Source organism: Erythrolamprus reginae, chromosome 4, assembly GCF_031021105.1.
Source record: "Erythrolamprus reginae isolate rEryReg1 chromosome 4, rEryReg1.hap1, whole genome shotgun sequence".
Classification (NCBI taxonomy): Eukaryota; Metazoa; Chordata; class Lepidosauria; order Squamata; family Dipsadidae; genus Erythrolamprus; species Erythrolamprus reginae.
In genome coordinates, this window is record NC_091953.1 from 8,783,351 (window position 1) to 8,807,853 (window position 24,503).

Consider the following 24,503-nt stretch of genomic DNA (forward strand, 5'->3'; position numbering starts at 1 on the left):
CTTCCTGCCGCCGCCGCCCCTGGCTTTTACCCCCGACAATGCAAACCCTCCCCCCGCGACGATGGTGGCCGCAGCGGTTTTCGTCAGAAACCACATCCACGTGCCGCTGAAGGCAAGGGCAGCATTAGGCGCCCTTGGGGGCGGGGCGACGAGCCGGCGTTGGGAGCGCTCGCGCCGGCTCCTTCTTTTTATTTTTTATTTTCTTCTTTCCCTCACTCCCCACCCCTCCTCCCTTCCCCTCGCCCCTTTCCAACCCGGCCGGCCGGAAAGCCGGCTCGGGATTGGCTGAGCGGGCTCACGCGAGCCGGCAAAATCAAAGGGGCGGAGGGAGGGGAAAAAGAGGTGGTTGCTCTGGAGTAACCCCGCGAGCAGCCGCAGTTGTCCTCTTAGGCGCGCGCTCGTTCGCTCTCTCGCTCGCGCCGTCGGCTTCCCCGGGGTGCGCGTGCGCGCGCCGTTCTCCCACAACGGGCGCCCCCTCCCTCCTCCCCCCCTCCGGGTCCAGCTGCTTGGGCCAAGATGGCGGCGCTGAGCAAATCCATCCCCTACAGCTGCTACGAGATCGGGCACACCTGGCACCCCCAATGCGGGCGCGCCTTCCTGGACATCACCCAAGGGGCCTTTGGAGAGTCGCTCCGCATCTATGGGACCCTTTACCTGGTGAGAGCCTCTCTCCTTGCCCCATTCCCTCACCCTCTGGCTGGGGAGGGAAGGGGAGAGGAGAAGGAGGATGGATGTGGAGGGGGAGAAGAGGTTTTTTTTGGGTGGGTGGATGGGAAGGAAGGTGACAGGTGTTGATCCCCGCCAGGGCAACCTAGGTGGCACCTGGACTTAGAAATTGGGTTGGTTGTGACGGTCAAGGGCAACCATAATATATACAGTATAGCCATAATAAATGCAACTCTCTCTCTATAATATATTCACACACACAGTGTGTGTGTGTGTGTGTGTGTATACACACACACATACATGCATGCATACATATATACACACACACACAAATTTTTCTTTATCACTTCTTTGCAAGTTTGTATATACAGTATATGTGACATATATATATATAAAATATGTTTGTTTATATATACTGCTCAAAAAATAACTGTGTAGTTTAAGTGTTTCCTTTATTTTTTTGAGCAGTGTATTCATTTATTTAGATTTATTTATTGGATTTATATGCCACCCCTCTCTGAGAACTCTCATATATATATTGTTGCAAGTTCAGATTTTTCCCCTTGTATGTTTTTGTATGCTTGGGTGTTTCCCCATGCAATATTGTGTAATATTGAGTCCACAATATTGAATATTGTTGTGTAATTGAGTCCTCGGAGAAGGGTGGCATACAAATCTAATAAATAAATAAATAAAAAATAAATTTTAAAAAACCCTGAGCGCACAATTTATATACACACACACACACACAAATATATATCATGTTAATTGTAAGCTTCATCATTGGTGGTGATTTTTAAAGATTTTTAATAGTCTGAAATGCTATACAGTATAGAGTCTTTGGCTTGAGCAGAGGGTTGGACAGGATGATCTCCAAGGCCCCTTCCAGCTCTTATTCTGATTGATTGAAGCCTGACCCCAAGACTCCAGGTCTCTGGAGGTGAGAGGCTTTAAGTCCATTGTTCTTTTCCTGTTGGTTACTATTTCCTTTAAAAAGATCACATATAAGTAGAGACGGAAATAGATGGGATAAACTATATCCAATTCTGCGATTCTATGTAGCTTTGGTGTATTGACACTATTGAGTGTATATATATTTTGCTGCGTGCGTGCAGCATGACTGAACCAGGTGACCTGAGGGATTGCTTTTTCCCAAGAACATCTGTTTTCCCCCCACAGCTGCTACAGGGAGGGCATGCCCCATGTTCTTTCTTGTAAGTCTTGTCAAGTTATGGGACTTGGGATGTGTGTCTTTCCTGTGATTGTCCCTGATACTGCATATGATGGGCCCTAGCTTGCCTTGATTTTGGCCCTCTGCCGCACGAGTTGGCCTTCTCCGGGTCCTATCGACGAAGCGATGTCATCTGGCGGGACCCAGGGGAAGAGCCTTTTCTGTGGCTGCCCCCACCCTCTGGAATCAACTCCCCCCCCCGGAGATCAGGATCACCCTCCTTGCCTTTCGCAAACTTCTTAAAACCCACCTCTGCCATCAGGCATGGGGAAGTTGATTCCCCGGGCCGTTTCGTTTTATGCATGGTTTGTCTGGGATTTATGACTGTTTTTAGATTAAAATTGTTTTAGATTAAAATTTTAGATTTTAAATTGTTTTTCAATTATTGGATTTGTTACTGTGTTTTGTTGTTGTGAGTCATTCCAAGTCTCCGGAGAGGGGCGGCATAAAAATCTAATGGATGAATGAATGAATGAATGAATGAATGCTCCCAAGCATTAGGGATCAGTTATCATTTTTCTATGGCATTTTCTATGGCATTTTATGTTATACTGCTTGTTTGTTGTTAGTTGTATTCCTGTTATATTATTACACGTTTCTGTTTTACGCTGCCCAGAGTTTGAATTGGGTGATCTCATAAATCTGGAAATAAAATAGGTCAAACCTAGAAACTTAATTGAGGATATGGCTGGTTAATGTTATATACTGCTCAAAAAATTAAAGGGAGCACTTAAACAACAGAATATAAGTCCAAGTAAATCAAACTTCTGTGAAATCAAATAGTCCACTTAGGAAGCAACACTGATTGACAATCATTTTCACATACTGTTGTGCACATTCAACTTTGTACAGAACAAAGTATTCAGTGAGAATATTTCATTCATTCAGATCTAGGATGTGTTATTTGGGTGTTCTCTTTATGTTTTTTTAGCAGTGTATTTAGTTGTTGACACGCACTCTTGCTCTTTTCCCTAAAGGCACACTTTAAAAACAACCCCACCCCCCTTATATTGAAGCTGTGCCCGAATCTACATATTCCAAGGGATTGTGAAAATAATTCCCCTCTATATCTGATTTAAAAGAAATGTGTCTTTTTTCTGGGATCACATAACAAGCAGCAATAATCCTGGAAAAAGACACAGTTACTTTAAGGAGTTGTAAGTACTGCATTTATATCCCAGTGTCCTCTTAAACATATTCTCTCCTTGGGATTTGAAATGCTACGGAATCCATTTAGAGCCATATTGCCTCATTAGTTAAAGCATGAGGCTAGAAACCGGGAGACCTTGAGTTCTAGTCCTGCCAGAGAGGTGACCTTGGGTCAGTCGCTTTCTGTAAACCTTGAGAAGGAAGCAATGTTAAAGCCACTTCCGAAAAACCTTGCCAAGAAAATTATAGAAACTTGCCCAAGCAGTTTTTGAGATTTGGACAAGATTGAACAGAAGTGGGGGAAAAAAGGAGTCTTATTATGCTTTTGTTTCACTTTTCCTTCAAGGATGTCAACATGATTTGAGGTTTCTTGGGAGATTTGATCTTTTATTAAGCCCATAGCTATTCAGCTTCTATAAGACTACAACAGCAGTCTGGGGTGTATATATACCAAGCATTTGAATTGAGAGAAGTTAAGAAGCTGTTTCTGAGACATGGACTGCTATTTATTAGACAAAATCACTGATTATTGGAAGAAAGCATACTATTGGTGGCCTAGAAACCAGGAGACTGAATTCTAGTCTTTCCTTAGGCATGAAAGCTGGTGGATTATTTTGGGTCAGTCGTGCTGTCTCTCTCCCTCAGCCCAAGTCACCTGACAGGTTGGTGGTTGCAGAGAAAATAGGAGGAGGAAGGAGTATTAAATGCTGTATGTAAGAACCGTGGTGGTGCAGTGGTTAGAATCCAGTTCTGCAGCCTACTTCTGCTGGCTGCCTGCTACCAGCAGTTTGATCCTGCTGTTTGATCCAGCAGTTTGATCAAGGTTGACTCAGGCTTCCATCTTTCCCAGGTCGGTAAATGAGGACCCGGATTGTTGGAGGCAATATGCTGACTCTGTAAACCATTTAGAGAGGGCTGTAAAGCCCTGTGAAGCGATATACAAGTCTAAGTGCTTTTGCTATGTTCACTGCCAGGAGTTATTTATAAAAATGATAAAGATGGGATAAAAATAAAATAAATAATAAACAAGACCTGGTTGATAATTAAGAAATAAAGGCGAATGTATCGCAGTTATGTCCCCAGGTTTATTCTTTGCTGCCTCTGCTAGACTTTCCTAGGAAGATTGTAAAATTCCTGGTGACCTTCCCTTTCTTTAGTTTATCTTTTCCCAGCTCAGGGAATGTTCAAAGTTTAAAGGTATGATCAGTTTCAACATTAGTTGTGTGCACACTATATTCTATTTGGCTTCAGTTCATACAAGCAAGTTGTTATAGTACAGAATTTAATGGTGGAGAAGGTAAACTGAGAAATAAATACTGTTATGTAGGTGTTCAGATGATTAATTCCTGAATGATTTAGTATAATTAGGATGTGGTTCAGAATAATAAGCTAAAACATGTACTATTTCCTACCCGATACTTTCGGCCACGGTAATGCTAAAACTGAATTTTGAAAGTAATTTATAGAACTTTCTATTAAAAAAAAATATTTCCCACTATAAAACATTAAAGGACTCAATGCACCAACTAAAACATTATACTACGGTAAGTAATAATAATTGATATTTTTGACTTCGTGGGATATGGGATTACGGTTTATCAGCTAAAAAGTACACCTTAGGAAATTATGCAAACTTGACAATAAACTATGGTTTAGCACAATAGGTGAACGCAACCAGGTTTATGCATACACTGTGGTGATCTGTTTTTTCCTATTATAATTCTTTTGATTGAACATTGCTGATAGTGTCTTGGAGATAGCCATAGGATTTGATTAAAAGTCCAGTTTTAAAATGAATATTTTACACTGAAATATTTAAATTGTATCCTTAAGATCCTTACCATCCTAACCGAAGTGTTGCTGAGTTGTGTAATTTATTTATTTAAAACATTTATATAGCGACCATCCTTTAACCAACTCTGGAGGGTGGGGGGCCTCCCAATCAGAAGTTAAAACAACACACCGAAGCATATTACAATTATAAAGTTAAACACATTAAAAACAGCAAAAACCTGATGCCTAAGTCAAACGTCTACTGCAGAGGTCTTCAAATATGGCAACTTTAAGACTTGTGGACTTCAACTCCCAGAATTCTCCAGCCAGCTGCCATCATTACTGTGTGAGCTGCTGCATTTTGGACCTGTTAAAGTTTGGGGTAGATTTCAAGGGCAGAGACAAATGTAGAGTGCACTGCAGTAATCCTTTGCAGTAATTGCAATTGTTAGCTATATTGTTGGGAGGCTTAGAGGAATTGTAACATAAAAGATCTGGAAAAGAACAAATTACAACCCATAATTATATACGTAGATATGTAGAAATAAGTTTCACCACACTTGAATTCACACCTACCGTATGTTAAGCCATGTGGCTTATGACATTGTTTGTGCAAAATAGAAGAGAAAGCCCAGCAAGCAATGCGAGATATGAATCCAAACAGTGGTTAAGGTTGGACAGCTTAGTGAGCTTCTTTCAATCATTATGGTAACTGGATTTCTCATTTTGCTAAGGTGTGGAGCCTAGCTTGCAAGTCACCGTGGATGAATTTATGGAATATATGTAGCTAAAACCAGACTTACTGCACTATGAGGAAGTGCAGCATAGGAGCCTAATCTTCAAGAGTTAATCTTGAGCAAGAATCCCAAGGTTGAATAAATATGGTGAGCTTATTTTAATCATGGGTTGTGACTTACTTTTTGAAGAGAATCACCACTTTTGAAAAATATACTGCTCAAAAAACCAAAGGGAACACTCAAAGAAACTTCAGATCGTGCAGAATGCAGCTGCGAGAGCAATCATGGGCTTTCCTAAATATGCCCATGTCACACCAACACTCCGCAGTCTGCATTGGTTGCCGATCAGTTTCCGGTCACAATTCAAAGTGTTGGTTATGACCTATAAAGCCCTTCATGGCACCGGACCAGAATATCTCCGGGACCGCCTTCTGCCGCACGAATCCCAGCGACCAGTTAGGTCCCACAGAGTTGGCCTTCTCCGGGTCCCGTCAACTAAACAATGTCGTTTGGCGGGACCCAGGGGAAGAGCCTTCTCTGTGGCGGCCCCGACCCTTTGGAATCAACTCCCCCCAGATATCAGAGTTGCCCCCACCCTCCTAGCCTTTCGTAAGCTCCTTAAAACCCACCTCTGTCGTCAGGCATGGGGGAATTGACATGTTCCTTCCCCCCTAGGCTTATAAAATTTATGTATGGTATGCTAGTGTGTATGATTGGTTTTAACTTGTGGTGTTTTAAAATTAATTTAAATATTGGATTTGTTTACATTGTATGGCGATTGCTGTGAGCCGCCCCGAGTCTGCGGAGAGGGGCGGCATACAAATCTGATTAATAAATAAATAAATAAATAAATATCCTGGATCTGAATGAATGGAATATTCTCATTGAATACTTTGTTCTGTACAAAGTTGAAAATGCAAAACAGCAGGTAAAATTGATTGTCACTCAGTGTTGCTTCCTAAGTGGACAATTTGATTTCACAGAAGTTTGATTTACTAGGAGTTATATTGTGTTGTTTAAGTGTTCCTTTTATTTTTTTTTTGAGCAGTGTATAAAGGAACCAGTATAGACATAGATAGGAGCTTCTTCCCTGATTGTGGTTCTCCGAAGGAGATAAATGTATGTGTTGTTGGGTGTGTGTGTGTAAGGCTATTCTATTGCAATTGTCTAAATATTAATTGAACTAAAAACTTAACTAATTAGTTGAGTTTTCAGTCTCTCTCTCTCTCCTCTCTCTCTGTTCGTCCATCCATCCATCCATCCATCCATCCATCCATCCATCCATCCATCCGAGAGAGGCAATGCACAATGTAATCAATATACAGTGATACCTTGTCTTACAAACTTAATTGGTTCCGGAATGAGGTTCTTAAGGTGAAAAGTGTGTAAGATGAAACAATGTTTCCCATAGGAATCAATGGAAAAGCGATTAATGCGTGCAAGCCCAAAATTCACCCCTTTTGCCAGCCGAAGCACCCGTTTTTGCACTGCTGGGATTCCCCTCAGGCTCCCCTCCATGGGAAACCCCACCTCCAGACTTCTGTGTTTTTGCAATGTTGCAGGGGAATCCCAGTAGGGGAATCCCAGCATTGCAAAAACGAGCGCTTCGCTGGCAACGGAAGTCCGGAGGTGGGGTTTCCCAGCGAAGGGAGCATCAGTGAAATCACAGCATCACAAAAACACCAAAGTTCTTGAAACCCCACTTCCAGACCTCTGTGTTTTTGTGATGCTGCAATTTCACTGAGGCTCCCCTCGCTGGGAAACCCCACCTCCGGACTTCCGTTGCCAGAGAAGCGCCCGTTTTTGAGCTGCTGGGATTCCCCTGCAGCATCACAAAAACACGGAAGTCCGGAGGTGGGGTTTCCCATGGAGGGGAGCCTCAGGGGAATCCCAGCAGCGCAAAAACGGGTGCTTCGCTGGCAACGGAAGTCCGGAGGCGGGGCATCCCAGTGGCGGCAGTGGGTTTGTAAGGTGAAAATAGTTTGTAAGAAGAGGCAAAAAAATCTTAAACCCCAGGTTTGTATCTCAAAAAGTTTATATGTCAAGGTGTTTGTAAGACGAGGTATCGCTGTATAAACAATGTATAAAATTGATATTAGACATTAAAATTAATTTAGGATGCTTTGAAATTATAAGAAAATTTCAGGATAGTCATTTAGAATTAGTTAATACAAGTGTGTGTGTGTTTCCAGCCAGCCCCCAAGTTTTATGGTCCTCTGTGCCTCCCATTCAAGGCCACAGAGGCAGGTTTTGACCTCTTTGTGGAAAGGCAAAAGAATAGAGTCTGCAAAATAATAGAGTCCAAAATAACATTAAAGCTGATGTTAACTAGCTTATAGACAGGAATCTTCAGTAATCATTTTGCAAGAAATGAGATTACCAGGTGGGTGAAGTGACTTTTGTGGCTTGACGTGCTGACAGGTTTGCACTAATCTCTTCTCTGTCAAACCATGGAGAAATGGCTGTTGTGCATACATGTTACGATTGTGTTAAGACACATCCTGGAGCTGTCAGGAATCTGCAACTGGAGTATTATTACATACTATATCGAAACTGATCTCATACTCATATCTGACAGCCACATCTGTTCAGTGGAACTGGCTCCTGTTAAGGAGTCTTGTGTCACTCCAACCTGGCCATTAAAAAAGTTTTCTTCACTTAACTGAAAAATGTAACATGAGAGATGATTTATGTCTTTTGTAAATGGCTTTTGGAATGCCTGTGTGCCCATGTTGAAATTTAGCTGTGTAAAATGTTTCCACAGTATTAAAGTGCAGTAGCTGGCTATACTTCAATAAACTTAATCTGATCAGATTTACAAAAGTTATTTGCAAAAGAGCAGTATTATGTTGGAAGAGAATGGTTGAAGCTCAGGGTTGAATTGTGGGAATGTACTGTCTGAACTTGGTAGTTTTCTTGCAGATGTTTCAAATAACATCAATGTTAGAAAGAAGTGGGGTTTGTTGTCTTATATATTAGTAGCTTGCACTGGCAGTGTCGGTGGGAGTGTTCCTGATTAGGCTGTTGTTTACTATTAGTTTGCTTGTCTTGAGTTAGTAGTTCCATGTTTGGGGTATTGTTTACTTAATTAGTTTAGTTGTGATTACTTTTGGTATTGGTTCCTGGTGAGATGTTTTGGTCTTTTTATTACCTTTTCATCTTGTTTTTATGGACTCTTTTGAATGGTATGTAGATGTTGTTTATAATAATTTAATAATAATAATAATAATAATAATAATAATAATAATAATTTATTGGATTTGTATGCCGCCCCTCTCCGTAGACTCGGGGCGGCTAACAACAATGATAAAAACAGCATGTGACAATCCAATAATAAAACAACTAAAAACCCTTATTATAAAACCAAACATACAGACAAACATACCATGCATAACTTGTAATGGACTAGGGGGAAGGAATATCTCAACTCCCCCATGCCTGGCGGTATAAATGAGTCTTGAGTAGTTTACGGAAGACAGGGAGGGTGGGGGCAATTCTAACCTCCGGGGGAAGTTGGTTCCAGAGGGCCGGGGCCGCCACAGAGAAGGCTCTTCCCCTGGGGCCCGCCAAGCGACATTATGTCTATATGCCTGTTGATGGCCAATTTGCCTGAGTGCCAGGAATTCTCTAGCATTTTGAGGCTTGGCTTGATCTAGGATGCTCACCATTTTCCAATTGAAACTATGCTTAAGTCTGTCTATGTGTTGTGAAATTAAGGCGTTTTCACCACGATGCTGATTACAAACAGAAATTGTGCTCAGCACGTATAATAATATTCAATTAATTCATCTACTGCAGAGGTGTCAAACTGGATTTCTTCTAGGGCCAGATCAGCATTGTAGTTCTCCACGGACAGTGGGGAGACGGGACGGACGCTTCCTACAGCATTCTGCCAGCCAAAATGGGGCACAGTGTGCTTTGCATGGACTCCCCCATTCCTGTTTTGGTTGGAAGAGTGCTGCAGGTAGCTGTCCAGGCTGAAAATTGGGCACCCCCACTGAGTCCCATTTTGACTGCCAGAGACACCATGGACCAGATTCCTGCTTGTGGGCATAGTTCCCTCTAAGCTGAGCAGTGAGCAATGGCTCACTTAAAAATCATCATCAACTCAGAGTTTTTCAAACCTGCCCAGAAGCCGAGAGGGAAAGAGTGAGAGGGAAAGAGTGCCGCCCAGTCCCGAAGGGACTGCCGCTCAGACACTATACTTTTCCGCCCACCCCCCAAAAAAATTAGAGGGAACACTGCTTGTGGGCCTTGAGTTTGATACCCTTGATCTACAGTAAACATTTAGCAACATCCTATGATTTCAGATGGTAGAAAATACCAGATTGATAGCTGGATACCCTTCTAAATTATTGGGATGGGTAAGGTAGCGTTCCTTTTATTGCAAGGGCCAATACATTTTATTAGTGATTTTACATCAAGCCTCTACAGTATTTGCCTGCCATAACTATTTATTTATTTGTTTATTTATTCAATTTTTTAGATTTAAGGCGGCTTACAACATGTTAGCAACAGCACTTTTTACCAGAGCCAGCATATTGCCCCCACAATCCGGGTCCTCATTTTACCCACCTCGGAAGGATGGAAGGCTGAGTCAACCTTGAGCCGGTGATGAGATTTGAACCCCTGACCTGCAGATCTAGCAGTCAGCTTTAGTGGCCTGCAGTACAGCACTCTACCCACTGCGCCACCTCGGCTCTACTCTCAATATGGTAGTAACATCAATAGCTAAATTACAGAAAATCTTAACAATTCTAAAGGAATCTATCAATTTTAAATGGATGCTTCAGAGGAACCAGGCTACGTTTAACCAGTGTCCAAATTGCTTGGCAGAAGCCACTGCATTACTGCTCTATAGCTGAATACTTGACAGACTTGTTTGAAACTCATAGCTAAAAGTATGGGAAATAAGTAATTTGTAATAGGAGTAATGGCCTTTAGAACTTAAGGTTCCTAGCTGATGAGCCAACTATATTATACTACAAAGAAAAAAAAGTAAAGAAATCTCCTAATCACAGTATTGGGTTATTCTCCGAATCACAGTATTGGGTATGCAATAGGGTTAATATTCCTGGAGGCGTCTGTAATATGGTAAATGATTTAGCTTTACTAGATAAATGGTCAAAGCAATGGAAACTGCAGTTTAATGTTTCCAAATGTAAAATAATGCACTTGGGGAAAAGGAATCCTCAATCTGAGTATTGTATTGGCAGTTCTGTGTTAGTAAAAACTTCAGAAGAAAAGGATTTAGGGGTAGTGATTGCTGACAGTCTCAAAATGGGTGAACAGTGCAGTCAGGCGGTAGGGAAAGCAAGTAGGATGCTTGGCTGCATAGCTAGAGGTATAACAAGCAGAAAGAGGGAGATTATGATCCCACTATATAGAATGCTGGTGAGACCACATTTGGAATACTGTGTTCAGTTCTGGAGACCTCACCTACAAAAAGATAATGACAAAATTGAACGGGTCCAAAGATGGGCTACAAGAACGGTGGAAGGTCTTAAGCATAAAACGTATCAGGAAAGACTTAATGAACTCAATCTGTATAGTCTGGAGGACAGAAGGAAAAGGGGGGACATGATCGAAACATTTAAATATGTTAAAGGGTTAAATAAGGTCCAGGAGGGAAGTGTTTTTAATAGGAAAGTGAACACAAGAACAAGGGGACACAATTTGAAGTTAGTTGGGGGAAAGATCAAAAGCAACATGAGAAAATATTATTTTACTGAAAGAGTAGTAGATCCTTGGAACAAACTTCCAGCAGACGTGTTAGATAAATCCACAGTAACTGAATTTAAACATGCCTGGGATAAACACATATCCATCCTAAGATAGAATACAGAAAATAGTATAAGGGCAGACTAGATGGACCATGAGTTCTTTTTCTGCCGTCAGACTTCTATGTTTCTATGTTTCTTTCATTACTTTTTATTAATCGTATTGAACAAGACTTGTATTAAATAACTCCTCCTGATTAAGGATAGAAAGGAAAGCAAGTGGTGTTGCATAGGGAAAGGTGGTGGATCAGGAAGTTCCTGCATCTAATCTTCAAGCCATGTCAGCCCTAATCGGTCTCTGTGACAAGCTGGCTGATAAAAAGATGAGCAAGCAGTTATCTGTTTTGAATAAACCACGTTACTTAATTTGCATATAAAAATATTTCAGATAAAAATAACCTACAGCATATGTTTACTGTATATTATGCTATGAACTCCAGTTTTATTCCTGAATAAAAAAATGCTCTCTACAATCACACTGAATTATTGGCTAAGATTCTGTGTTATTATATTAAAAATGAGATATTCTCAATTTGGGATGGGGCTGTTCATTTATTTATTTGAGGATATTTGTTTTTGCATGGGCCTCCTTATTAATTAAATTAATTAATTAAAATGTTTTCAAAGTGATCCCAAGAAAAGTGATCAAATCACCCTCACTCAGGTGTGGGGCTTCGTGAGGCCAAAAATTGCTGTATTTGATGTATAAGGCGCACCTATATTTTCACACTATTTTAAGGGGGGGAAAGATTGGTCTTATACTCTGAAAAATATGGTGATACTCCTTCGTTTTCCTATTTTCCCCCAAAACAGCAATCCTGCGAGAGAGTGACTGGCCCAAAAGTCATGCAGCCAACTTCCTTGGCTAAGGCAGGGCTAGAACTTGCAGTCTCCCAGGTTGTCCCAAAGGTGCTTTTTCAAGAGGACTTTCAGTTTTTTCTTTGAAGATGTTTCACTTCTGAAGAGCTGAAGAAGCTTCTTGGATGAGAAGCGAAACATCTTCAAAGAAAAAACAGAAAGTCCTCTTGAAAAAGCACCTTTGGGACCACCATGACCAGTATAACTGAGAATCTCCATAGGCCAGTGTTTCCCAACCTTGGCATCTTGAAGAGATCTGGACTTCAACTCTGTTTGTTGAAAAAAGAATAAAAACTTCATAACAACAACAACAACAAATATGTCCTAACCTGTTACCTCCTTCTGTGGGATGGCATACTTTCCTACACTACCGCCCTCTCTAAGTAGCATAGGAAAGTTTAGTAGCAAGGGTGCCAACACTGTGTAAAAAAATATCTAAATGCAGACGCAAATATGACCATCCTTTGTAGAATAGCTTTTGTTTTGTGTTGTTTTCTTGTTTTTTAAATATTTTAATTTGTAAATCAAGTCGGGGAGAATATCTATTTAATAAATTAAAATGCATTTTATAAAGCAAGCCTGGAGAATACTTGTCTTGCTAATATAGTAAGATACACTTCTGTGGAAGTAGAGGAGGTGTAAATATTAGGAAAAATGAAGCCCCCTTTCTCCATTATTTCCGTACGGGCAAGTTATTTACACAGATACCAAGGTAATAAATTAGTATACATGTTAGGATATTTAAGGATGGGGAAATGACCAATCAGTGTTTTAAAATATGTAGGGAACAAATTTCCTTTGTATGAAAATGAAAAGAGCAAAGTAGGGCAGTCTAAAAGCTTCGAATTTGAGTCGTTCTATGTTCAAAATACCCCTTTCAGCGTGCAGAAGCTCCATGCATTTTGGAAATGGTGAGGTTTAAAGAAAGCTATTTTGAACTTGAAATATGTTAAAAAATGATCAGAACCAGCCCATTTTAAATGTAAACTGGGTTCCAAGTACAACCCCCAGTTTGCATAAGAATTTGAAATGCTTTGCACCCTGAATTTGTATTTTTTGAAGACCCTGATTTGGTTTGGATAAATGAAAAGTTCTTAAAGTCTGATTTCCCCTTAAATCTTGTAATTTAAGCAAAGGTATAAAGGAGTAGGGGAATAATAATAATAATAATAATAATAATAATAATAACTAATAATAATTTATTGGATTTGTATGCCGCCCCTCTCCGTAGACTTGGGGCGGCTAACAACAATAATAAAAACAGCATGTGACAATCCAATAATAAAACAACTAAAAACCCTTATTATAAAACCAAACATACAGACAAACATACCATGCATAACTTGTAATGGCCTTGGGGAAGGAATATCTTAACTCCCCCATGCCTGGCGGTATAAATGAGTCTTGAATAGTTTACGAAAGACAGGGAGGGTGGGGGCAATTCTAATCTCCGGGGGGAGTTGGTTCCAGAGGGCCGGGGCCGCCACAGAGAAGGCTCTTCCCCTGGGGCCCGCCAAATAGCAGAAATGGAGGCAGGTGGGTAACCATAATGTTAATTCTAGTATTAGCTGACTAAGTCATGTTTCTGATTCCATTGAACTCAATTAGTGCTGTTGGGAGATTGGATTTGTTTTCTTGCTGAAACAGTATTTTTAAAAAGGTGTGTGAAGAATCTTTCAGGTATGAAATGGGAGCCCTAATGGGGTAAGTTAACATGGTGAACATTAACCCTGGGACAGGTTTTATCTCGGTGTTATTTAGAGTTTTACTGACATGGGTTTCTCTTGTTCGTAAATAGGATTTGAAAGGGTAAAGAGGTAACATTTAAATAAATAAGTTTGAACTGGTGTACCGATCTCTTTCAGATTGCTGCAATTCTCCGGAAACGAAAATTTGATTATTATTTGAAGAAGCTGCTTCCTGAAATTCTGCAATCAACATCCTTCCTTACAGCAAATGGAAGTCTTTATATTCTGTTTTTCTGCATTTTAAGGTGATTTGATTATGACTGAATCAGTGGATGGTGAAATAACCTAGTTTCATCTTCCATCGCACCCAGGCCTTTACTACAGGGAGTCGTTGGTTTACAACCACAATTGAGCACTAACTAACTAACTAACTAACTAAGTAACTAAGTAACTAACTAACTAACTAACTAACTAACTAACTAACTAACTAACTAACTAACTATCTATCTATCTATCTATCTATCTATCTATCTATCTATCTATCTATCTATCTATCTATCTATCTATCTATCTATCTATCTATCATGTATCTATCTTCCTACCAACCTACCTACCTACCTGGGGCACTGAAAATTAACAGCGTACCTCTGGATGATACATGTGTGATGGTATGATTGTATTGTTTGGATCAGGGGTTTTATCATTATTAATTAGTGGGGATTTTTATTGTTTATAATAGGTTATATTAAGTGGTTTTACTGTTTTAACGTTGAATTTGACTTCTTACTATATTGTGTTATTGTTGTGAGCTGCCCTGAATCCTGTAGGAGAGGGTGGCATATAAGTCAAATAAAATAAAATAAAATAAATGAAATTGTCTGTCTGTCTGTCTGTCTATTTATCTATCTATGATCTAATCTAATCTAATCTAATCTAATCTAATCTATGAAAACAGGATCTCCTTTTCCTTGTCAGATTGAATGTAACAAATCTTGCCTTTCATTGTTTTAGGCGAATACTAGGGAAATTCTATTTTTGGTCTCCTGGTTTTGGTGCTGCTCTACCGGCGTCCTACATAGCCATTCTTATCGAAAGGAAGAGCAGGTATGTGTTTTTACATCCTTTACAAATGAACAGAATTGTTTTGTTTATACAATGAGGACGATGATGTTATCCATTCAGACGTGTCTGACTCTTGGCGATTCTGTGGGCTGGGATCTCTCCAGCATGCCTACCTGTCCCTGTCCATTTATTCCCTCTTATCAGTACCCATATTATATATTTATACAAAATAAATAAATGAAAATTAAATAAAATAAACTTCCGATCTTGCCCTGCTTCTCATAGTTGTTCTATGCTCTGGCTGGTATCAGTTTTGATGGGTGTCCAGCCACCGTGTTCTTTGCAGGCCTGGATTCCTTTTTATGTTTCTGAAATTTATTTTCCACTCGGGTGTGATTCAACCGTAGTTATCAATGAACAGATATAAAACAGAACTTAAAAATAGTTAGGAATCATCACACACAGTATATGCTGCAACATTCCTATACAGTAGTTCCCATGAAAATGTTTGTTTGTAGCCCTGGATTGACAGGAGGGGTCCTTAATGCTCTCTGAACTGGCTTGTTTTCTTGCAGATGTTTCATAACCTGAACTAGGTAACAGCATCACTGTTAGTAAGGAGCGGGGTTTGCTCCCAGTTCTTACTAGCACTCCTTACTAGCCCTGTTGATGTTACCTAGTTTGGGTAATGAAACATCTTTATTTAGAGCCGGGGTGGCGCAGCAGGTAGAGTGCTGTACTGCAGGCCACTGAAGCTGACTGTAAATCTGTAGGTCAGCGGTTCAAATCTCATCACCGGCTCAAGGTTGACTCAGCCTTCCATCCTTCCGAGGTGGGTAAAATGAGGACCCAGATTGTGGGGGCAATAGGCTGGCTCTGTTAAAAAGTGCTATTACTAACATGTTGTAAGCCGCCCTGAGTCTAAGGAGAAGGGCAGCATAAAAATCAAATAAATAAATAAATGAATGAATGAATGAATGAATGAATGAATGAATGAATGAATGAATAAACAAACAAACAAACAAACAAAATCTGCGAGAAAACAAGCAAGTTCAGAGAGCACCAAGGAATCCCAAACATTTATCTGATTGTAGAATTCTGAAAACCCATCCATTGTCTAACTTTATTTAGATGATTATTGGCTTCTGTTCTTGTTCTAGGTGGCACTTATTCCAATCGATTTTTCTTTTAACTTATTCATATCAGTTTCACAATTAATAAGTAGATATTGCTGCAGGACCAAAGGCTGCATGAATATCAGATGCTAGGACTTAACGATAGGCAGTTGCCATCATGTCCTATTTGTGGATGTCTCAGAAGTTTATTTGGTTTATGACTAGGAAATAACAATATTGAACCAGATAAATGTGCTTCAGGGTCCGTCCTCCCCTTCTCCCCCCCCCTCTCTCTCCACACACACACTCACTCTCACACACAAAGGCCTTGTTTTGCTCAGTTTGAGCCTCCGCTTCTGCTCATACAATTTTTAATGATTCTTTCACAACCTCTCAAATTCTTTCAGAGCGCAATAAATATGTCAGGATGGTATTGCTGGGAAATAACATTGAAGAGATTGTAATTTACAGGGCCGGTCTGTTCATGTTTAAACGTGTTAGAAGAGGGAGAGAGTTTATTTATTTATTTATTTATTATTTATTTATTCATTTGTCCAATACACAAATACATAAGAACAAAAATAGACATGTAGTAATATATATAAGGGTAAAGTGAACTTAGAGTAGAGCAGTGATTTTCAACCTTTTTTGAGCCGCGGCACATTTTTTACATTTACAAAACCATGGGGCACATTGAGGGGGGGGGGGGCGGCTAAAAAAAGTTTGGACAAAAAAATTCTCTCTCTTCCTCCCTTTCGCTATATTTCTCTCTTCCTCTTTCTCTCCCTCTTTTTTTCTCTCCCTCCATCCCTCTTTCTTTCTCTCTTCCTTCTTTCCTCTTTTTTGCTCTTTCTCTCTCCCTCCCTACTTCCCTCTATGTCTTTCTCTCTCTCTCTCTTGCTTTCTTTCTCTCTCTTTCTCTCTCTTGCTTTCTTTCTCTCTTGTTCTTTCTCTCTCTCTTGCTTTCTTTCTCTCTCTCTCTTGCTTTCTTTCTCTCTCTCTTGCTCTTTCTTTCTCTTGTTTTCTTTCTCTCTCTCTTGCTCTTTCTTTCTCTTGTTTTCTTTCTCTCTCTGAGCTTCGCGGCACACCTGACCATGTTTTGCGGCACACTAGTGTGCCACGGCACACTGGTTGAAAAACACTGGAGTAGAGGATATATGAAAGAAAGAAAATATATATGATAAGTGAGAGAAAGGAAAGACAATTGGACAGGGGACGAAAGGCACACCAGTGCACTTATGTACGCCCCTTACTGGCCTCTTAGGAACCTGGAGAGGTCAATCGTGGAGAGTCTAAGGGAGAAATATTGGGGGTTAAGGGTTGACACAATTGAGTCCGGTAACGAGTTACACGCTTCGATAACTCGATTGTTGAAATCATATTTTTTACAGTCAAGTTTGGAGCGGTTCGTATTAAGTTTGAATCTGTTGCGTGCTCTTGTGTTGTTGCGGTTGAAGCTGAAGTAGTCATTGACCGGTAGGACGTTGCAGCATATGATCTTGTGGGCAATACCTAAATCGTGTTTTAGGCACCGTAGTTCTAGGCTTTCTAGGCCCAGGATTGTTAGTCTATTTTCGTAGGATATTCCGTTTCGAGTTTGCGAAGATAAGTTGCATTCCTAGAGTGGCACGGGATACACGGATCAAAAGATACTCCTCCTGACTCTTATCTCTCCAGTTTAAATAATTTCCTGGAGGACCCCTGGCCTTTCAAACAAGCCATACAAGCATCCCTCCTTGCCTTTTTGATGTGATGCATTGGCTTTTCTCGGCTATACATTTCACCGGTCCAGGAATCACTGAGCTCACCCTTCATCTCTGTATCCTGTTGCTCCATTTGTTCTCACCGCTTAACCGAGGCCGGCCACCCACCCTCCTCCAGTCACCTGCTTCTCCTGGGGGACATTCTTTGGGAGGAAGCCCTTTCGCTTTGCCCCTCCTGCTGGGCTCATGTTGTTCTCATCTCTAGCCGCTCTTTACAACCGAAGGCGTCACAAGAGAGGGCAAGAGGGATTAGTCGGGAACAGGTGCAGTATCCGCGAAGTCTTGTGAGGTTCCTTGAAAGGAAACGGCCCTGGCAAGAAGCTTGGCGTTGAGGCATGGCCAGGAATTAAAGAGGGGAAAATGGGTGGGCTATCTTCCTGCCCTCCTCCCCTTCCTCTATTGGAGCGGTTTGTTCTTGCTCTGCGGGTTTGTATCATCTGTCGCTCGAAACGGGAGCAGGAGGAGAGCTTACCCCATTTGCTGCAGCTGTAACTTGTAGGCAATTAGCTGCATCATCCCCTGAAGACAAATTAGCCTATTTTTCGGAGTATAAGATGCAAACCATGTAAGTTATGGGAAGAGGAAAGTAGGGGAAAAAAATCTGCCTAAGTGACATTTATCTGGCTAGTCTTTAGTCTGGTCAGCTTCAGCATATTAGAATAGAATAGAATTTTTATTGGCGTAGTGTGATTGGACACACAAGGAATTTGTCTTGGTGCATATGCTCTCAGCATACATAAAAGAAAATATTCATTTGTCAAGAATCTTGTGGTACAACACTTAATGATTGTCATAGGGGTCAAATAAGCAATGAAGAAGCAATATTAATAAAAATCTTTGGATATAAGCAACAAGTTACAGTCATACAGTCAACATGGGAGGAAATGGGTGATAGGAATGATGAGAAAAACTAGTAGAATAGAAGTGCAGATTTAGTAGAAAGTCTGACAGTGTTGAGGGAATTATTTGTTTAGTAGAGTGATGGCGTTTGGGAAAAAACTGTTCTTGTGTCTAGTTGTCTTGGTGTGTAGTGCTCTGTAGCGACGTTTTGAGGGTAGGAGTTGAAACAATTTGTGTCCAGGATGTGAGGGGTCAGTAAATATTTTCCCCGCCCTCTTTTTGACTCGTGCAGTATACAGGTCCTCAATGGAAGGCAGCAATTGTTTTTTCTGCAGTTCTGATTCTCCTCTGAAGTCTGTGTCGGTCCTGTTGGGTTGCAGCACCAAACCAGACAGTTATAGAGGTGCAGATGACAGACTCAATGATTCCTCTGTAGAACTTAGTTTGCTGGTTTCAAGCAGGCGTGCTTGGTTTTTTTGCCCTGGTTGGGGCTACCTTTGGAAAGTCTTTGAAAACTTCAGATTGTGCAAAATGCGGCCGCGAGAGCTATCGTGGGGCTTTCCAGATTCGCCCATGTCTCGGCAACACTCCGCGGCCTGCACTGGTTGCCGGTCAGTTTCCGGTCACAATTCAAAGTGTTGGTAATGACCTATAAAGCCCTACATGGCATCGAGCCAGAATACCTTCGGGACTGCCTTCTGCCGCACGAATCCCAGCGACCGATTAGGTCCCACAGAGTCAGCCTTCTCTGGGTCCCATCGACTAAACAATGTCGTCTGGCGGGACCCAGGGGAAGAGCCTTCTCTGTGGCGGCCCCGGCCCTCTGGAATCAAGTCCTCCCGGAGATTAGAACCGCCCACTCCCTCCTTGCCTTTCGTAGGCTATTCAAAACTCACCTATGTCGCCAGGCATGGGGTAACTGAGTTACCCCTAGGTTATGGTAGATTTGTGTATGGGATGACTGAGTTGTATGGTTTTAATAATGGTTTTTTTATGTGCTTTTTTAACATATTGGATTTGTGAGATTGTATTTTGTGGTGGGCCGCTCCAAGTCTTTGGAGATGGGCGGCATACAAATCAAATCAGATCAGATCAAATCAAATCAAATCAAATCAAATCAAATCAAATCCTCCTTGCCTTTCGCAAGCTCCTTAAAACCCACCTCTGTCGTCAGGCATGGGGGAACTGAGATATGCCCTTCCCCCTATGCACAATTTATGCATGGTATGTTTGTGTGTATGTTTGGTTTTTTAAATTAGGGTTTTTAAAATTATTTTAAATATTAGATTTGTTATATGTTGTTTCACTATTGTTGTTAGCCGCCCCGAGTCTGCGGAGAGGGGCGGCATACAAATCTAATTAATAAATAATAAATCAAATCAAATCATAAATAAAATTTCTGAAACACTTCCCTTCTCTCTCTCTTCAGAGAGAGAAGTAATGAGAAAATCAGGCAGAGGGAAGAATCGCTTTGCTAGCAAAGCACAGAATTGAAGTCCACAGGATGTAAAGTTGCCATAGCTGCCCACTCTGATTTAGCAGGTAGGAAATGCCCTTTCTTTTTAACTGCAGCCCAGGTAGCCCTCGACTTACAGCCATTCATTTAGTGACCATTCAACGTTACAACGGCACTTAGGACCACTTTTCACAATTACAAATGTTGTAGCAGCTCCACAGCTGCACGATCTAAATCAAAATAATTGGCAACTGACTCATATTTATAACGGTGGCGGTATCCCTGGGTCACATGATCCCCTTTTGCGACCTTCTGACAATGGGGAAGACAGAATGAGCCGGGGTGGAGCAGCAGGTAGAGTGCTGTACTGCAAGCCACTGAAGCTGACTGTAGATCTGTAGGTCAGCGGTTCAAATCTCATCACCGGCTCAAGGTTGACTCAGCCTTTCATCCTTCCGAGGTGGGTCAAATGAGGACCCGGATTGTTGGGGGCAATATGCTGGCTCTGTCAAAAAGTGCTGTTGCTAAGATGTTGTAAGCTGCCCTCAGTCTAAGGAGTAGGGTGGCATTATTATTATTATTATTATTAATTAGATTTGTATGCCGCCCCTCTCCGAAGACTCGGGGCGGCTAACAACAATATAAAAAGACAATGTAAACAAATCTAATATTAAAAACAATCTAAACAACCCCAATTTAAAAAACCACTCATACATACAAACATACCATGTATAAATTCTATAAGCCTAGGGGGAAGGGAAATTTAAATTCCCCCATGCCTGATGACAGAGGTGGGTTTTAAGGAGCTTGCGAAAGGCAAGGAGGGTGGGGGCAACTCTGATATCTGGGGGGAGTTGGTTCCAGAGGGTCCGATGCCATGAAGGGCTTTATAGGTCATAACCAACACTTTGAATTGTTCCAGAGGGTCGGGGCCGCCACAGAGAAGGCTCTTCTCCTGGGTCCCGCCAAACGACATTGCTTAGTCGACGGGACCCGGAGAAGGACAACTCTGTGGGACCTAACCGGTCGCTGGGATTCGTGCGGCAGAAAATCGAACAAACAAACAAATAAATAAATACATTTGCTTAACCACTGTGCTGCTGCTTCGCTTGGCAATGTAAAATTTGGGTTCAAATGTCATAAACAGAGGACTGTATAAATTGCAATCTCATTGAGGGGAAGATTTTGAATTGGTTTCTTCTTCAATCAGAGGAAAGTTCTGCCTAAGTTAGTTGATGGAAAATGCAACCAGTTCCAATCTTCACTGCCTTACGTCAACACAAAGCTCCAACAGGGTAACATCACGCAGAGGAAATGCATTATACTTAAAGAGATCAAGGTAGATAAGAAAGCACCATTAGTGCTTGTATTGTTAGAGAACAGAGCAAAGTATTTAAATCATTTGTTCTCTGCTACTGACTACATACAGAGAGTCCTTCCTCAGGGACCACTTGTTCCGCAAACATTCAAGACGTATGGTCTTAACCCCGTAGTTGCTGTTGTAGTAACACCCCTGCAATCACGTGGTTGCAACTCAGGCGCTTGCAATTACACTGGTCACAGAATCAGTGGGATAGGAATAGGAATAGATTAGATTAGATTAGATTAGATTTATTGGATTTATATGTCGCCCCTCTCTGTAAACTCGGGGCGGCTCACAACAATGGTAAACAAAACTTAGTAACAAATCTAATATTTCGCAATCTAAATTACAGTTTTAAGTTAAAAAATCCAAAAGAACCCCAATATATAAAAAACAGTAACACAATCGAATCATACACAAAAACTACATGGGCAAGGGGGAGATGTTTCAGTTCCCCCATGCCTGACGGCAGAGGTGGGTTTTAAGGAGTTTCTGAAAGGCAAGGAGGGTGGGGGCAATCCTAATCTCTGGGGGGAGCCGGTTCCAGAGGGTCGGAGCCACCACAGAGAAGGCTCTTTCCCTGGGTACCGCCAGACGACATTGTTTAGTCAACGGGACCCGGAGAAGGCCAACTCTGTGGGACCTAACTGGTCGCTGGGATTCGTGTCGCAGAAGGCGGTCCCTGAGATATTCTGGCCCGGTGCCATGAAGGGCTTTATATGTCATAACCAACACTTTAAATTGTGACCGGAAACTGATTGGCAACCAATGCAGACTGCGGAGTGTTGGAGTAACATGGGCATATTTAGAGAAGCCCATGATTGCTCTCGCAGCTGCATTGCACTTAGACTTATATACCGCTTCACAATGCTTTGCGGCCCTCTTTAAGAGGTTTACGGAGTCAGCCTATTGCCTTCAACAGTCTGGGTCCTTGCTTTACCAAACTCGGAAGGGTGGGAGACAGAGTCCACCATGAGCCTGTGAGATTTGAACTTCCAAGTTGCAGGCAGCTGGCAGTCAGCAGAAGTAGCCTGCAGTACCGCACTCTAACCACTGTGGCACTGTGGCTCATGATCACATGCTTGCCTCTTCTCAAGAACCATTTTTCACTTTCAAACCCGCGCCTCTGAAACTGTAACCAGAAAAGTCAGGGAGAAGCCTCCTTGGGCCTCTCTAGGAATCTCCTGGGAGGAAACAGTGCTGGAAAAGGCGGGGAGAAACCTCTGTGGGGCCTCTCTAGGAATCTCCTGGGAGGAAACAGGGCCGGAAAAGGCAGGGAGAAGGCTCTGTGGGGCCTCTCTAGGAATCTCCTGGGAGGAAGCAGGGCCGGAAAAGGCGGGGAGAAGCCTCCATGGGGCCGCTCTAGGAATCTCCTGGGAGGAAACAGGGCCTCCACCCTCCCTGTGGTTTTCCCAATCACACACATTATTTGTTTTTATATTGATACCTATGGGAAAAATTGCTTCTTCTTGCAAACTTTTCTACTTAAGAACCTAGTCATGGAACGAATTAAGTTCGTAAGTAAAGGTACCACTGTATTTAACTGGTTGTCCACTAAGACTCTATGATCCCTCTCAAGTCACTGCTATTAAGTCTGGTTTCACCCAGTTTATATTTATACTTTTGGTTTTTCTTACCTAAGTGTAAGACTTCTTGCATCCACTCACATCAGAAATATTAAAACTCCAAGTTTAATTATCCCCTTTCTCTCTTTGGCATGAGCAGCTGAATGGTGACTCTCTCTCCAAAGGGATACTCCACATTCCAAGTGTGCAAGCTTCAAGCGCAAGCTTAATGCAGCGAACAGAACTTGGATTTGCACAGTTTATATTTGAAGTTGCCTTGCACTTTTTCTCTGTTATCAGGAGCTCACAGGTTGATTTGTAGGTGAATTTATTCCAGGTTGGATTCTAGTTTAGGACACAGCACGGATCTAAATGACATCACACGGCCGTACTTGGACCAGGACTGACTGATCACAGTCACTCATGCCCTCATCACCTCGAGGTTCGACTACTGTAACGCTCTCTACATGGGGCTACCTTTGAAGAGTGTTCGGAAACTTCAGATTGTGCAGAATGCAGCTGCGAGAGCAATCATGGGCTTTCCTAAATATGCCCATGTTACACCAACACTCCACAGTCTGCATTGGTTGCCGATCAGTTTCCGGTCACAATTCAAAGTGTTGATTATGACCTATAAAGCCCTTCATGGCATCGGACCAGAATATCTGCAAGACCGCATTCTGCCGCACGAATCCCAGTGGCCGGTTAGGTCCCACAGATTTGGCCTTCTCCGGGTCCCATCGACTAAACCAGTGGTTTTCAACCTTTTTTGAGCTGCGGCACATTTTTTACATATACAAAATCATGGCGCACATTGAGCGGGGGGGGAGGGAAGTGGGGGGGCTAAAAAAAGTTTGGACAAAAAAATTATTTCTCTCTCTTCCTCCCTTTCGCTCTATTTCTCTCCCTCTTTCTCTCTCTTCCTTCCTCCCCCTCTCTGTCCATCCCTCTTTCTTTCTTCCTTCCTTCCTCTCTTTTTTGCTCTCTATCTCTCCCTCCTTCCCTGCCTCTTGTTCTCTTTCTATCTCTCTCTTGCTTGCTTTCTCTCTCTTTCTCTCTTGCTTTCTTTCTCTCTTTCTCTCTTTCTTTCTCTCTTTCTCTCTTTCTTTCTCTCTCTCTCTTGCTTTCTTTCTCTTTCTCTCTTGCTTTCTTTCTCTCTCTCTCTCGCTTTCTTTCTCTTTCTCTCTTGCTTTCTTTCTCTCTCTCTCTTGCTTTCTTTCTCTCTCTCTCGCTTTCTTTCTCTCTCTCGCTTTCTTTCTCTTTCTCTCTTGCTTTCTTTCTCTCTCTCTCTTGCTTTCTTTCTCTCTCTCTCTCGCTTTCTTTCTCTTTCTCTCTTGCTTTCTTTCTCTCTCTCTCTTGCTTTCTTTCTCTCTCTTTCTCTCTCTTGCTGAGCTTCGCGGCACACCTGACCATGTCTCACGGCACACTAGTGTGCCACGGCACACTGGTTGAAAAAC

The 24,503-nt window shown here is 41.8% G+C and overlaps 1 protein-coding gene across 1 annotated transcript in view; it reads left to right on the top strand.

Annotated features, from left to right (window-relative positions):
• The first annotated feature begins 353 nt into the window (after positions 1–353).
• The window catches only part of TMEM135 (transmembrane protein 135), a 203,107-nt gene continuing 178,957 nt past the window's right edge, over positions 354–24,503 (top strand). Inside the window, exons 1-3 of the mRNA XM_070749598.1 lie at positions 354–657; positions 14,060–14,187; positions 14,894–14,986. Of these exons, the coding sequence (XP_070605699.1) occupies positions 517–657; positions 14,060–14,187; positions 14,894–14,986 (362 nt within the window). The 5' untranslated portion in view covers positions 354–516. The remainder of the gene's footprint in view (positions 658–14,059; positions 14,188–14,893; positions 14,987–24,503) is intronic.